The following is a 14,921-nucleotide window of genomic DNA, read 5'->3' on the forward strand; positions in this document are numbered from 1 at the left end:
AGTGAAAGCATAGCTACAGGGTAGCTTCTATGAATGGCTCAACTCCATGACTTATGAGAAGGACAGAATTCAACATCTATGAGCCTGCCTAGACTGTCCTCAAACAGGACAAGGTCTAACAGGGTTTAGGCCTTACCTGTGTTTTTCTTTACACAGTTGGAGCAGGGCAAACCCTGTGGAATTAATGGAGATACAGGCAACTACACAAAGTCAGGCACCTCTGTCTTAGCTGTAACAATGTCAGTCTGGTCTCTCATAACTCGTGCATTTTGTGATGGGTTGTTGTAATCTGTTGGCCTGGTCTGTCATCTAGGTACACTATCCCTTTAAGAGACAAGCTCTGCTCCCCTCTTCAGCGATTTCCTGCCTCCTCCACAGCCCTTGCCCACTTTTTCTCTGTCTGCCTGTCTTTTGGAGAAGCAGCTTCTGCCTCTCTCCTCTCCTCTCTCTCTCTCTCTCTCTCTCTCTCTCTCTCTCTCTCTCTCTCTCCCTCCCTCCCTCCCTCCCTCCCTCCCTCCCTCTCCACTTCTTCTTTCCTTCCCCTTCTATAAACCACTAAATAAACTCTATACCCCATCTCTCTGCATGGTGTACCTGTCTGTTTCTCACCCCCAGCCATCTCCCACCCACCAAAGGGACCAGATGAGGCCTTGTGTGGACCCCTTGTGGAACCAGGCCTTGGGTTACCACCCTTTATAAATAATTTCATGGTTAACAGGGAAGAAAAGTAGGGAAATTTTCAAAATATAGTTTCCGGTTTCCTGACATTTTCATTTCCTGTCACTCTTCAATGCCAAAGCTCATTGGTATTGCTCCTTAACAACAAAATGAACTTTCAAAGCACTTCTGACTTAACAGAGAAGGCACATTACTGAAAACCACCAAACTGACTAGAAGAATTTCACTGCATGCCCTTCTAGGTGCCTTTGGTATTGGGTGAGCAGTTGCAACAGCCCTTCCAATCAGCTATCTTGATTTAGATGCACAGGTGTATTTGAAAGGGTGCAGCCTCCCAAGCATAATGAATCAAATCTAACAATAGCACTTGGTGAGGGGAAGGGGTTTGGACATTTTAAATTCTGCTTAGCTGCCAGAGGTAAAAGGAGAAATGGTTCCTTTCAGTTTTCGTATTACCATCCCTGTGAAACAATCAAATGAAGTATAAATAAGGACTAGTATTTTGATACAGAGACTTAATTATGCAAGACGCAAGAAACACAATAAAGAAGTTCCTGTTTTCTTTATGAGAGATAATCTTCCACCCAATGCATCTTTTCTCAGGGTGATGAGAACTCTTCCTGTAGCCAGACTTGCGCAACACTTAGTTTCAATCTCTGTAGATTTTTTTAAAAAATATTTTTTTATGAGTGTTTTCTCTTCCTGTAAGTAAAGTGCACCACAAAGGTGCAGTACCTGTGGAGTCCAGAAGAGGATGTTGGGTCCCCTGGAACTCGGTTTTCAGTATATTTAGACAGCGTTCAACAACAACAACAACAACAACAACAACAACAACAACAACAACAACAACAACAACAAATACTAAATTTTAAAAGAAGTTTTTTTTTTTTCTATTTTCTTTTCCCCTATTTTCTCCTGACTTTCTTACCGGCTTCCCTTTAGCCTGGTGCACCATCACAGGATGTCAGAAAAGAACGTTGAGGTTTGAATTCTTTTAAGAGTCTAGGCAAGAAAGGAGTTAATATAGTGCAGGATGCTTAATAACTCCTGTTGATATTAACTCAGCGTTTAGCGAATCCAGTTCACTTAAAATGTCAGTCCTCCAGCAGTCTTCCAGGCTAGTAAACTTTTTTCTGAATCCGCCTGCTCCGTTGGCCATAGTAACGCCCTGGACTACTACTATGAAATCTGGATTTGGGTTCTGAATTACGACAGCCGCAAACTGAGGTTTCCTTACGGCGTCCTCGCTTTACGACAGTAATAACTATGGCGGCGTTCGGTGTAAGATTTGAAAGTGCTACGAGTATCGAAGACCGAAAAGAACAGACCCGACTTGCCAGGGACAATGTTTTACGCCAGGTACCGCCGCTTTTCAGGGCTTTCTTTCTTCCTTTTAAAACTAGTGCTTGCACCGAGAACTTCTACATGCTCGGCCAGCACTCCCAGAGACTCTGTCTTTACACAGATCCCGTAAAGTTGAGACTCCTGGGAGGCAGCTCACCTCCTCCTCCCGTTACTTCAATATCTCGCCCGGTCTGACTGAGGTCTCTTTACAATGCTGTGTTTTCTAAATGCTCTGGCCGGTTCCATTTGCTCATTTTCTTTGCAGAGAGATGCGATTGGTTTCCTCCCAGTTTCCTTAGCTTTTACGCCATCTGTTCTTGACATTTCTGTTGCCTGGGTTGCTCAGTTGTTATGTAGTGTGTTACGTCTGACGACTCCACCATTTATGTCGCAGCCCGAGTCATGGCAGCGGCTGATTTGGAAGTAGGTCATCTGAATACACTGGTGATCCCTCCAACCCTAGTTGAAGAACAGAATGTTTGGTAACGATTTTTTGGGGGGTGGGTGGGTTTAAGATGAAAGAGTGCATATAAAAATAGTAGAAAAGAAATAGAAAAGACAGGAAGAATGACTCTTCCAGTCACATTTTAAGGGAATAAATGAGCAGCAAATTTTGGACAAGTAAACCGTTGTGATTATTCATTGTTCTCACAATAGTTATAATAATGTTCTTTATTATTGTTTGTCTGGTATTTCCAGCAGTTTTGGTAGGAAATTCTTTGTAAGCTGTGATGAGTTTCATAGGCATTTACTTTATGATCAAACTCAGCTTTGACATTTGAGAAGTGGATGAGTAAGCAGAAGAAACTACTTGAGAAAACCTTGCATTGTTTGGCTGTTGACCACTGACTAGAAACAAGCAGTATGATCCTTTCTTTTTTTAAGATTTATTTATTTATTATGTATACAGTGTTCTGTCTGTCTCTATGCTTGCTGGCCAGCTGAGGGCACCAGATCTGAGCCACCATGTGGTCGCTGGGAATTGAACTCAGGACCTCTGGAAGAGCAGTCAGTGCTCTTAACCTCTGAGCCATCTCTCCAGCTCCTATCCTGTCTTTTTTTTGCTTTTTTTTATTCTTTTTTTTTTTTTTTTCGAGACAGGGTTTCTCTGTGTAGCTTTGGAGGCTGTCCTGGAAATAGCACCAGGCTGGCCTTGAACTCACAGAGATCTGCCTGCATTTGCCTCCAGGGTGCTGGGATTAAAGGCGTGCCCCACCACCGCCTGGCTAATTTTTTTTTGGGGGGGGGGAGTTTGGGAGGGGATTTTTTTTTTTTTTTTTTGACAGGGTTTCACTGTAACCTTGGAGCCTGTCCTGGAGCTTGCTCAGTTGACCAGGCTGGCCTTGAAATCACAGGTATCTGGGATTAAAGTGCTGGGAGTAAAGGTGTGCACCACCACCACCCGGCTGATCCCCCCCCCCTTTTTTTTAAAGAAGATAACTATTTTTTTTTTCCTGAGACAAAGTGTTGGGGTACAGATATTGCCTATTAAAGGCATGGGAAAATTCAGCTTCATAACTTTCTAAAGAACTAGCATCAGGAGTGATGAAGCCTAAAGTGATTCCAAGTTGTATTTGTGACAGGGAGAAAGGGGGACAAAGGCTAGACCTGGGCAGGATATTGTGTGTGATTTGTACCATGATTTACTGAAGGTTGGTAGTTCCAAAGAAAAGCTATTGTTAGGTTTTCAAAAATCTTTTTTTATACTAGAGAAACAAATTTATTGTCAAAATAGACCATTTATTCATTAGAAATCTTTATATGAAAGTGCTACCAATTTTTCTTTTTATATATGAAAAGTGGATCTATCAGCTGTCACCTTATCCTTTTATTCTTTCCTTGTAGGCTAAAAGTAATTTCGAAAAAGAACAAAGGTGCAAAGAACTTAAGCAATTGAGAGGTGAAGATACGTGGATGTTACCTGATGTGAATGAGCGAATTGAACAGTTTTCACAGGTGAATATTACCAGTTGTGCTTGCAGTAATAATAGGACTTATTTTCTTGATTTGTGTTTTTAGGAAGGGTTTTTCTTTGTAGCTCTGGTTGGTCTACAATTTATTATGTAGACTAGGCTGACCTCAAAAGCACAGAAATCAGCTTGCTGCTGTCTACCAAGTGTTGGGATTAAAGGCATGTGCCATTATGCCTAGTTTATGTCTTTTCTTTTTAAAGTATGTTTCAAGTTAATATTGGGGAACAGTTCTTTGTTTATGTATTCTTTCTCTTTCTCGTGTGTGTGTGTGTGTGTGTGTGTGTGTGTGTGTGTGTGTGTGTGAGAGATGATACATGTGTGCATGTCAGAGGACAACTTGCCTGAGTCAGTTCTCTCCTACCTTGTGTCTTCTGGGGATTGAATTCATATTAACAGTAATATGTTCACTATCAGGTGGTTAGTATTATTAAAATTTATCTCGTTAGACCATAAAATATCTGTCTTCACAAGTTCATGATGATATGAAAAGATTTTGTTACTTGTGTTGGCTGGTAGATTTAGTTATAAATAAGTGGACTATTTGTAGGAAGCTTCTAAATCTGAAAGTACATGCTTTAAGCTTCATGTCTTTATTTTTATTTAATTAATTATTTTATTTATTTTTATTGAGCCTCCTTTTCTCCCTTTACAAAGTTTTAAAAGTTTGCCTTCTGGCATGTGCCCTCACAATTGGTGTAGGATTATTTATTTATTGTTTGTTTGTTAGTTTTATTTTTAATTGGCAGATGTTTATTGTTTATATTTACAGAGGACACTGGTATTTTGACCTTTGTATACATTATGGAAAGATTTAATTGAGGTTATATACCCTTCATCTACTCACTTTTTTTCTTGTAAGAATATTAAAAGTCTGTTTTTTAGAAAATTTTAAATGTTAATATTTATTAGTTTCTGTGGTCCTGGTCCTGTACTACCTTTCACTAAAACTTAATGGTTGTATGTATATATCTATATTTATTTGGTAATACCTGTCACATACAAATAACCAAAACTTTTTTTCATATCTTCTCTGGTAAGAAATCTGAGCTACTACTTTGATTAGTAGTGCTCATCTTACAAAAAGTCTATGCAAGTTTTTTAGAGAATTTTTTATGGATAGTCATGATTTTTCTTTTCATGAAAGATGTAAAGTTTTTTGTAGCATGGATTTTTCATTCCACTCAAAATGCCTTACTATTAAAATTAAGTAAGATTTAAATTATGTTTATACTTGTTCAAAATTATTAGGAACACTCTGTGAGGAAAAAGAAGAAAAAGGAAAAGCATTCAAAAAGAGTGAAGAAAGAGAAAAAAAAGAAGAGCAAGAAGCAGAAACGTGAAGAAAAGAGTGAATCAACTGACAGTTCCTCAGTGAGTAAGCACTGCGATGGAGTCCTGCCCCTGTGCAAAGCAGTAGACTGGAAGGAATAATGTTATGATAGAAAATGTTTACGAGACATCTATGTGGAGTTCCTGGCAATGGAGATTGTTGGTTTTAGAAAATGGATTATCATTTATTGATCTTTGATGTTTGGAGATGTAACAGTAATGAACTGTGCAGGGAAACTGAAAGATGCACACCAATACTGAAGTACTACATGGGAAGGAGAGAAAACTACTTGTATAAAAGTGGTTGGAAATTATAAGTCAAAGTAGCAAAGAATTGTGTTAGAAAAATAAGGGAGCAGAGTTAAAATACTGGAGTCTATTTTTCTTTGGTATTTCTGTTTTTGTCATAGAAAGCAACATCTAAGTCTTCAAAGTAGAATTTATTTATTTATCTTTTCGGCCAAAAAGAAGAGAGTTCTACTCTGTGAGGACACAGAAAAAAAGCCAGCAAGCCAAATCTGTCATAACTTATTTTCAAGACGAAAGGGGTTAGTGTAGAAAGTGATGGCAAATAAATGTTTAGGGATGATTATTTCTCCAGATAAACTTGGGTTTTATTAGCAGGTAGGAAGAGAGGTGACATAGTCTTACTGACAGGAACCCATGCAAGATAAGTGCTATGATCAGGTTTCCCTGTAGCACTCCAAATGTGTGATGTATAGAGACTGGGGAAGGAAGGGGAGCAGGGAAAATGGGGATCCTAGAGCCGTATTTGGTGATTCAGTTGGGAAGGTGACAAGATCTGATTTAAGACTTCTGTTTTAAAGATGGAAAGGGGATATGTGTTAGTTGAAATTCTTTGTTGCACGTTATAGAAACTAAACAATTTAGCAGACTTGAAGAAGTCAGAAGGATGTATTATTCAGGTATAATATTCAGGTAAGACATTTAAATATAGGAGTAAGCTTAATCCCAGTAACAGATGGAATTGGAATTGGAGTTGTAAGCGCTTTATAATCCTAACTGGTCCATTTTTTTTTTTGAATTCCACTTTTCAACACAAAGATAGATCCTGATAATGTCTTTCTAGTTCTCTTTGTTTTTACATCAGCCCATTTGACTTCATTGTCAAATTCATTGACAAATAACTGTTTTGGCTAGAAATGTAGTTGGGGCTGGGATTGAGGTATGCTCACAGGGCAGTGATGTAGTGTTTGCTACATGGAATATTTAACTAGTGTTTGGAGTTGAAAATCAGCTTGGATTGGTGGTCCAGATGATTCTGTAATTCCTGACTTGATGATGCCAGGTAACCCAGTTTAGTTCAATCAATTCAGCAGATGAAACAGGCTTTATGGAAATGAAGGATTTATTGTTCTTGAGTTTAGCATAACACTCAAGATGGTAATTAAGTCACTAAAGCTTTGGTTGTACAAATAAATAAAGGAAGAAGAAAAAAGGTAATTAAAACAATGAGAATGAATAGTGGGGGCAAAAGAGTGTATAGAGAATAAAAATTATATTAGTGAGAAGGTGGAACCTCATGAGTGCTTAAAATCTGAGTAAAGGATGGAGAATATAAGAAGAAAATAAAAAGTAAGCATTGAGGGTTGGACTGAAGAACATCTTGAAAATTTTGAATGTGAGTCATCAGCAGAGTTGAAGTTCTGGAGATAAAGACTGGAATATTTTGTTGAGCTTGGAAATGTGGCAGCCATTTATGAAGTTTGAAGAATTGTCACTAGATTAATGTGTATGATAATTATGAGTTTAGAGAACTGTTTGATTGGGCAATTACTTTTTCAGTAATATTGTCCTAGAAAAGGATTTGGCGGATGAATTGCTCCTACAATCATACATAAGGCAGGGAAATGCCCCCATCCAAAAAGAAAGGGATTTGAAATGCTTAAGCTCACACATCTCTAGGCCATCAGAGCCCTTTGAAGCAAATCAGAAAGAGAGAGGTTGGTGGCTTGACTGAGACCAAAGTCCTTGGAGGAGGACTTACCAGCAGCAGGAGCAGTTGATAGGAGGATAGATCTAGCACAACTGTAAGTAATTTTGCCAGGGGTTGGAGGAATAGATAGAAAGCGAAAGTGACTTCTTTTTGGTAAGGTAAGACGAGAGATCATTTGCCTTGCATGTAGGAAATGTTAATTGGAAAAACCTTTAGGAGGGTATGAAGAAGGCAACAGTGGTCTGGTTATTAGAGTGGGTCCAAAGTTGGCAAAAGTGATTGTGGTTTCTGTAGTCATAGAACGTACTACCTAAATCAATTAAGGATCAGTAAGGTGAACTCTAGTTTCATTAGTGTCTAGTTAACTGAAATTGCAGGTGGTAATGGCATCTGGACTAGTTGGAACTGGGTGATAAAGTTCCCAGTGGCTCAAACTAATGAATTGAAGTCACTGGTCATACAGAGAAAATTCTCACTATAGAATTCCTGTAACAGGACACACCAGAACTCAAACTTCATTGTTATTTTACTTCATTTTAGTAAACTGGTCCTCTTTTCCCCCCACTCCCCAAAAGTGCCAATTGTTTCAGGCTGTAAATCCCCATTTTAGTGCATGGCATCAAGAACTGTGATTGAGGCACTAAAGTGACTTGACAATATAAACTTGAGTTAGGCTAGAACTATGTGTGTGTGTGTGTGTGTGTGTGTGTGTGTGTGTGTATCTACTTTATATATATATATATATATATAAAATGATTATTTTATATCTATATATGAAATGATTATTTATAAAAATATGTAAATATTTTTATTCCATTCATATGTAAATATGAATAAGTTATGGCGTTTCAGTACAAAATAAGGCATGAATGAGTAAATAGAATCTGCTTTGGGAAACAGTTGGCAGTTAATATGACAGAACATAAATATGTTTTACGTATTTCTTAAATCACAGATTTACTTGTGGCTGGAGCCACATCAGAAGAGCATTTGCTCCTTTTTCAGAGTACTGATGTTCAGTAGTTCTTGGCCCTCGCATTGGGTGGCTCACAACAGCCAACTCCAGGATATCTAGACCATGTGCTACACACACACACACACACACACACACACACACACACACACAAATTGTCTTAGGATTTCTACTGCTGTGATTAAATACTGTGACCAAAGAGCAAGTTGGGGAGGAAAGCGTTTATTAGGCTTATAGTTCAGCATTGCTTTTCAACACTGAAGGAATTCGGACAGGAGCTCAAAACAGAGCAGTATCGTGGAAGCAGGAGCTGATGCAGAGGCCATAGAAGGGAGCTGCTCACTGGCTTGCTTTCCTTGGCTTGCTCAGCTCATCATTTTATAGAATCCAGGATCAGCAGCTCAGGGATGGCACCAACCACCATGGGCTGGGACCTCTTCCATTGATCACTAAATGAAAAAGTGCCTTACAGTTGGATCTCAAAGAGGGATTTCCTCAGCTGAGGCTCCTCTCTCTGATGATTCTAGCTTTTGTCAAGTTGACACACAAACCACACAAAAACCACCCAGTACAACTGACCCCTTGTCAACTTGACATCACTACTAAACCCTCTTCCTTTATTATTCATTCCCAAGATCTCACATTAAGAACATAAAAGTTCCACTGTCTTTACAAATTCAAACACATTAAAATTTTAGTAACCAATCTTAAAATCCAAGGTTTTTCAAAATTCAAAGTCTCTCAACTGTAGACTCCTGTAAAATAATGTTCTTACTTTAAGAGGGAGAAATCAAGATACAGTCACTATCAAAGCAAAACATAATTTCAACTGTTCAATATTTGGGATCCACTCATGATCTTCTGAACTCTTCCAAAGAGCTTGGATCACTTCTCTAGCTCTGCCTTGTGCAACATATACAACTTGTCTTCTGTTCACTGACTGGATCTACTCCATTGTTTCTGCTGTTTCTCATGGTCATTCCATGGTATCTTCAAAATGCTAGGATCTCTCACTGCAACTGGACTGCACTTTCATAGCCTCTTCATGCTTCTTTGCATGACCCCTTCAGTCCTGGACTTTCAGCGGCCACTGAGACTGCACCTTCACTAATGGTCTTTCCTGGCCTTGCATAGTGTGAAACCTCAGCTGCTTTCCATGACCCCTTCATGCCTTCCAAACAAGTACCACCTGGGTGATGCTCACACATATCCAAGTCCAGATGCCAGCACGAGGTACCATCTTGGCCGCCTCTTAAACATAGTTTCCCTGTGCTGTCAGGAAACACTTCGTAGAAGACTTCACCTGAGTGGTGCTGGTCTCTTCTTAATCACCACTAATTTCTTAGATCTAAAGAGCCAGCATCCAGTACCCTAGCAAAGCAAAATGTTGCTTTAGTAATATTGCTATCTTGTTGATCACAACTCATTCTTCAGCCCCAGGTAGCCAGAACCACAGGATCTTAATTCAGAATAACACATGGCCCTTTAAACTTCTCTCTGAAATTTCACAAGTCAGGCCTCCATCTTCTGCATTGTTCTTAACATTCTTATCTTCCAAGCTAATAAAGAGTGTCCCACTGAGCTCTTAGTACTCACTGGTTCTTCTAGCCCAAAGTTCCAATGTCCTTAAACAGTCCTCACCAAAACATGATCAGGTCTGTCCCACTAATACCCCACTAAGCTGGTACCAATTTGTCTTAAGGTTTCTATTACTGTGATGAAACACCATGACCAAAAGTTAAGATGGGAAAGAAAGGGTTTATTTTGCTTACATTTCAGCATTGCTGTTCATCACAAAAGGAAAGGAACGCAAACAGGGCAGAATTCTAGAGGCAGAAGCTGATGCAGAGGCCATGGAGGGGAGCTGCTTACTGACTGCTCCACCTGGCCCATTCAGCCCAACTTCTGATAGAACCTAGGACCTCCTGCCCAGGGATGGCACCAGCCACCATGGCCTGGGCCCTCCCTCAATGAATACTAAATGAGAAAATGCCTTACAACTGGATCTCCTCAAGGCATCTTCTCAACTGAGGCTCATTCCTAGCTATGTCAAGTTGACTCAAAAAATCAACCAGTATACAAACAATTCTTTAAAAATGCTTTTAGGCAGTTTTGAGGAATTTCATGGAAGAGACAAGAGCATTAGTTTTTTTCGGGGTTTTGATTCAATTGGTAAAAGTGTTTGCTATACAAGCATGAGACCCTAAATCTCAGTCACTAGCACCCATGTAAACTGGCATGTCTTCACATGCCTCTAACCCAAGCACTGTGTAGAAGCTGAGACAGGAGGTTTTCTTGGTCTTACTAGCTGCTGAGGCCAAGTTCATTCAGAGACTCTTAACAAGGGAATAAGGTGGAGAGTGATAGAGCAGGGTAACCAGCCCAGATGTTATTAGAGATCTCTGCAGTTTAGGTCTAGGGAAATCCCCAAATTTTGCACTTAAGGCAAACAGTGAACTCCTTAACATGGTTGTTATTTCCCTGGTGCTATTTAGACAAACTTATGAGTTCATTTGGATGTTGGTAGAAATTGAGTCTTGCTTTGGTGCTTTTCATCCTAGCTTTTTATTTTATCTTTTGATATAACTCATGAGAGAAAGAATTAATTTGGTATGTCTTTTGGGCTCAAACCAAAGTAGGGATTCATGTTATTTCTTGAGGTTTTCCCATATTATTTTCAAAAGGGAAAAGCAATGAAAGTATCTCTTTTAATAAGCTGAATTATTTCCACTTAACATCAGAATTTTATATATAAGTATGCAAATTGTGAATGTTATGTATATGCTAAATGTTTCTAGAGCTCTGAAGAGTGGGTTGAGGCTGTCCCCTCTCAGATACCTGACAAAGAAAAGACCTGGAAAGTGAAAGACAGAAGTCTAGAAAAAGAATGTGACAGCCATGCTATGCAGGTAAGTACCCACCTGATTTAGAGAGAAAAGTCTTCTAATGGATATTAAACTGATGATTATAACTTCTTGAGGAGAATTATACTTTACAGTAGTTTATGAAGCCTCTCCACAGAAATACTGAATGCTGGTGTTTAGACTAGCCTTCTGCTATGGAAGGTAGATGCTTATCTGTGCTGCAGCCCTACAGGGCTCCCTCACCTATGATTGTTGGCATTTTCCTCTTTTTTTTTTTTAAAGATTTATTTATTATGAATTCGGTGTTCTGCCTGCATGTATCCCTGCAGGCCAGAAGAGGGCACCAAATCTCATTACAGATGGTTGTGAGCATATATGGTTGCTGGAACTTGAACTCAGGACCATTGGAAGAGCAGGCAAAGCTCTTAACCATTGAGCCATCTCTCCAGACCCGGCATTTTCCTCTTTTAATGGATTTACCAAATACTAGAAATCTCTGAATCTCCTGGATGTGTCAGTTTCAGCTTTTCTTTCTCTTCCCTTTATGTTGCAATTTTCTTAGCAATGCTTAAAGGTGAATAGCAAGTAAATTTTGAGTTCTGGTTCATATGCCTAGGAAAGAATATAATTTACCCACTTAGCCATAGATACAGGAGGGAAGGTGAACAGGAGCTAACATTTCAGTGTGTGTGCCAGACCTTATGTTGGCTGCCTTTTATATATATTTTATTTACTCCTTAAAACAAACTTGAATGGTGAGTTCTTTACCGCACTTTTATAAGGGAGAGACTAAGTATAGCAAAAACAAGAAACTTCTTGAGAGTGGCTAACCACTTGTTTGTTCCTGTTTGGTGCTTGCAGTCTCTGATATTAAGAAGGTCTTAAGTACAGATTAAAATGGCTTCATTCTTTTAAACAGCGGGATGAGTGGATGACTGTTGATTTTATGTCTGTTAAAACTATGTCTTCATCATCACTCAAAGCGGAAAAGGAAACTCTAAGGAAAATAGAGCAGGAGAAAGCCCAAGCACTAGAGAAGGTAAGAGAGCAGTTTCAATGTTTTCATTTTTGAATTCCCTTAAAATAAATACCTTATTTGTAATACTATTTAAAGTATGTTTTAAAATGGTATTTGATAACAGTGATAACTAAAGAATGTGAAACTAATTTTTAAAAAGTAAATTTCTTGTAGAAAAGCTGTTTAAAAGCATCCTAGAGCTTGAGAGATGTTCAATAAGTAAGAATAGACTACTGTACCAGAGGACTCAAATTGGGTTTTCAGCTCCCACATGACAGCTGACAACCATCTATAACTCCACTTTTAGAGGTTTATTGTCCTCCTTTGGCCATTGGGGGAACTGCATATATGTGGCACACAGACATACATGCAGACAAAGCATTCATACACTTTAAGTAAAAATAGATTTTTTTTTTTTTTTTTAAGAAATGTATACTAGATTTGGGCTGGAAAGATGGATCAGTGGTTAAGAGCATGTATTGCTCTTCCAGAGGACCCAGGTTCAATTCCCAGAACCTATAGTGTGTGATTCATGGCTGTGTGTAACTCTAACTTTAGGAGAGCCAATCCATCTGGCCTGGGCAGGCACTTATACACATGTTCACATATTTACATCTAAACACAGGTACATAAAATTATCTTTAAAAAGTCATTTTAGATGTGTAAATCTAGGTGAATGTAGTTGAGCAATTATTATCTGTTACATGACTGTCATGAATTACAGTTGAACTATCAACCGAGCCTTTAGTGTATACACAAATTACTTAAAAGAATGCTTTCAAGATGCTTAGAATGTCATATGAAGTATTAAACAAGTATTTTTATGCTATTGTTTTCACATTGATGTTCTGAAAACAATGGGAAATCCTTAGAGACCACAAAGTATAGAAATGCTTTCAGAGATTGTCTTATAATTTCCCTTAAATATGATATAGATTAATAACTGAAAAATGTAGCAAGAGATTTTGAGAGTTCTTTGGTCAGTGTTGTTTTTTGTTTTTTCTCAGTTTAATTTTAAATATAAGTGTGGAACTGTATTGTCATCAAGCTGCTACTTGTGTGAAATATCGGAGGACATGATTTTTGGAATGTCTTGTCTAAGTTTTGGCATGTCTTGTCTAAGTCTCTGAGATAGACTTGATGGTCCTAAGAAACAGTAGGTGTTCAATAAAGACACATGACATTGTTAGACATTGTTATGGGCAAGTTCCATAATATGTCTTAAGATTTTTACATGATATGTTGATGCTTTTATATCCAACAGTTAGCCACCTCAAATGATTTAGTCTTTTCCATGGTGATTGACTTTTACATTCTAACCTTTCAAAATGTTTTGTTCTAGTCCAAACTGCTAGAAAGAGAACTGAATCCATACTGGAAGGATGGTGGGACAGGTCTCCCATCAGAAAATTGTATACTGGCAGTTACTAAAGGTATCTTTATATTTTTTGTAGACTTGTGTGTATATCTCAGTTTCTAATAATGAGCATGGTAAAGATCTTTAAAGTATGTTATGTACTTGTGTGAAAATGTCATGATGAAACCCACTATTTTGTGCAGGTAATATATACTAATTATATACTAATAAAAGAGTACAAATCCTTAAAGTTTAATGTTCCTATGAGAATGGCTTGAGTTTATATATAACAAAATATTTATGAAATATCTGCAGTCTTTTGAAATCTTACTTAAGTCATTATGGAAAGTTTACTATTACATATTTTGCAGCAAGATAATTCAGTATATGTTGTTCATAATAGCCATCATTTGCAAATTTCTCTTTTAAATGGGCTAAGACAAAGCATGGTTATATGAAACTTTATATTGCATTTGATTTGTTAAATTGTATAGCAAAATACAAAAATGTATGTAGTTAAAATTTATGCAAATAATGTATGAACATTAATGATGCAACTTTATTGCTTTTAGAAATTCCTCATTCGTCAGGATTCACAAAATTTTTGTTGTTCTTAGGAGGAGAGTACTCTTGTGTTCTACTCAACGGAGACAAAATCTTTTGAGTATCACTAGTGCTCAGTATTGCCAATTCAGTGATAAGTTCAAATACAATTTAGCCAGAATAAAATAATATTATAAATAATGATTTTTTTGTCTTAGTTATTTATCAGTAAGATACTTTGTTTTATTTATAACTCATTTTTATTTGGCTGCTTCTTAAAGATTCTTTGTGGTGGCATAAAGCCACTGAATCCACTCAAAGACATCTTTAGAATTCTTAATTAGTAATTTTACTAAGGTATAGTACCTGTGTGTTGTACATGGGGTTTTTCTGTCCTGACCTCCTGTTCTCAAATAACCACTCAGAGTCTTAGTATTAATTATAATTGCTTAGCCAATAGCTCAGGCTTATTACTAACTGGCTCTTATATTTCAAATTAACCCATATTCCTTATTTATACTCTGCCACAAGGCAGTACCTTCTTTTTTTTAAATTATTTATTGATTGATTGATTATGTATACAATATTTTGTCTGTGTGTATGCCTGAAGGCCAGAAGAGGGCACCAGACCTCATTACAGAACAAATGGTTGTGAGCAACCATGTGGTTGCTGGGAATTGAACTCAGTACCGTTGGAAGAGCAGGCAGTGCTCTTAACCGCTGAGCCATCTCTCCAGCCCAAGGCAGTACCTTCTTAATATGGCATGTTCATCTCCTGTTCCCTTGCATCTGGCTGGCAGTTTCTCTGACTCTGCCCTCCTTTCCTTTGTCGTTAATTTTGTTGTTCCAACTATATATATGGCCTGGCTACTGGCCAATCAGCTT

At 38.0% G+C, this 14,921-nt stretch overlaps 1 protein-coding gene across 1 annotated transcript in view; it reads left to right on the plus strand.

Moving 5' to 3' along the window:
- The first annotated feature begins 1,924 nt into the window (after positions 1–1,924).
- Cwf19l2 (CWF19 like cell cycle control factor 2) overlaps positions 1,925–14,921 on the plus strand; it is a 111,884-nt gene continuing 98,887 nt past the window's right edge. Inside the window, exons 1-6 of the mRNA XM_038324071.1 lie at positions 1,925–2,037; positions 3,868–3,978; positions 5,244–5,366; positions 11,053–11,163; positions 12,038–12,157; positions 13,479–13,569. Of these exons, the coding sequence (XP_038179999.1) occupies positions 1,945–2,037; positions 3,868–3,978; positions 5,244–5,366; positions 11,053–11,163; positions 12,038–12,157; positions 13,479–13,569 (649 nt within the window). The 5' untranslated portion in view covers positions 1,925–1,944. The remainder of the gene's footprint in view (positions 2,038–3,867; positions 3,979–5,243; positions 5,367–11,052; positions 11,164–12,037; positions 12,158–13,478; positions 13,570–14,921) is intronic.

Source organism: Arvicola amphibius, chromosome 3 (assembly GCF_903992535.2).
Source record: "Arvicola amphibius chromosome 3, mArvAmp1.2, whole genome shotgun sequence".
NCBI classification, from domain to species: domain Eukaryota; kingdom Metazoa; phylum Chordata; class Mammalia; order Rodentia; family Cricetidae; genus Arvicola; species Arvicola amphibius.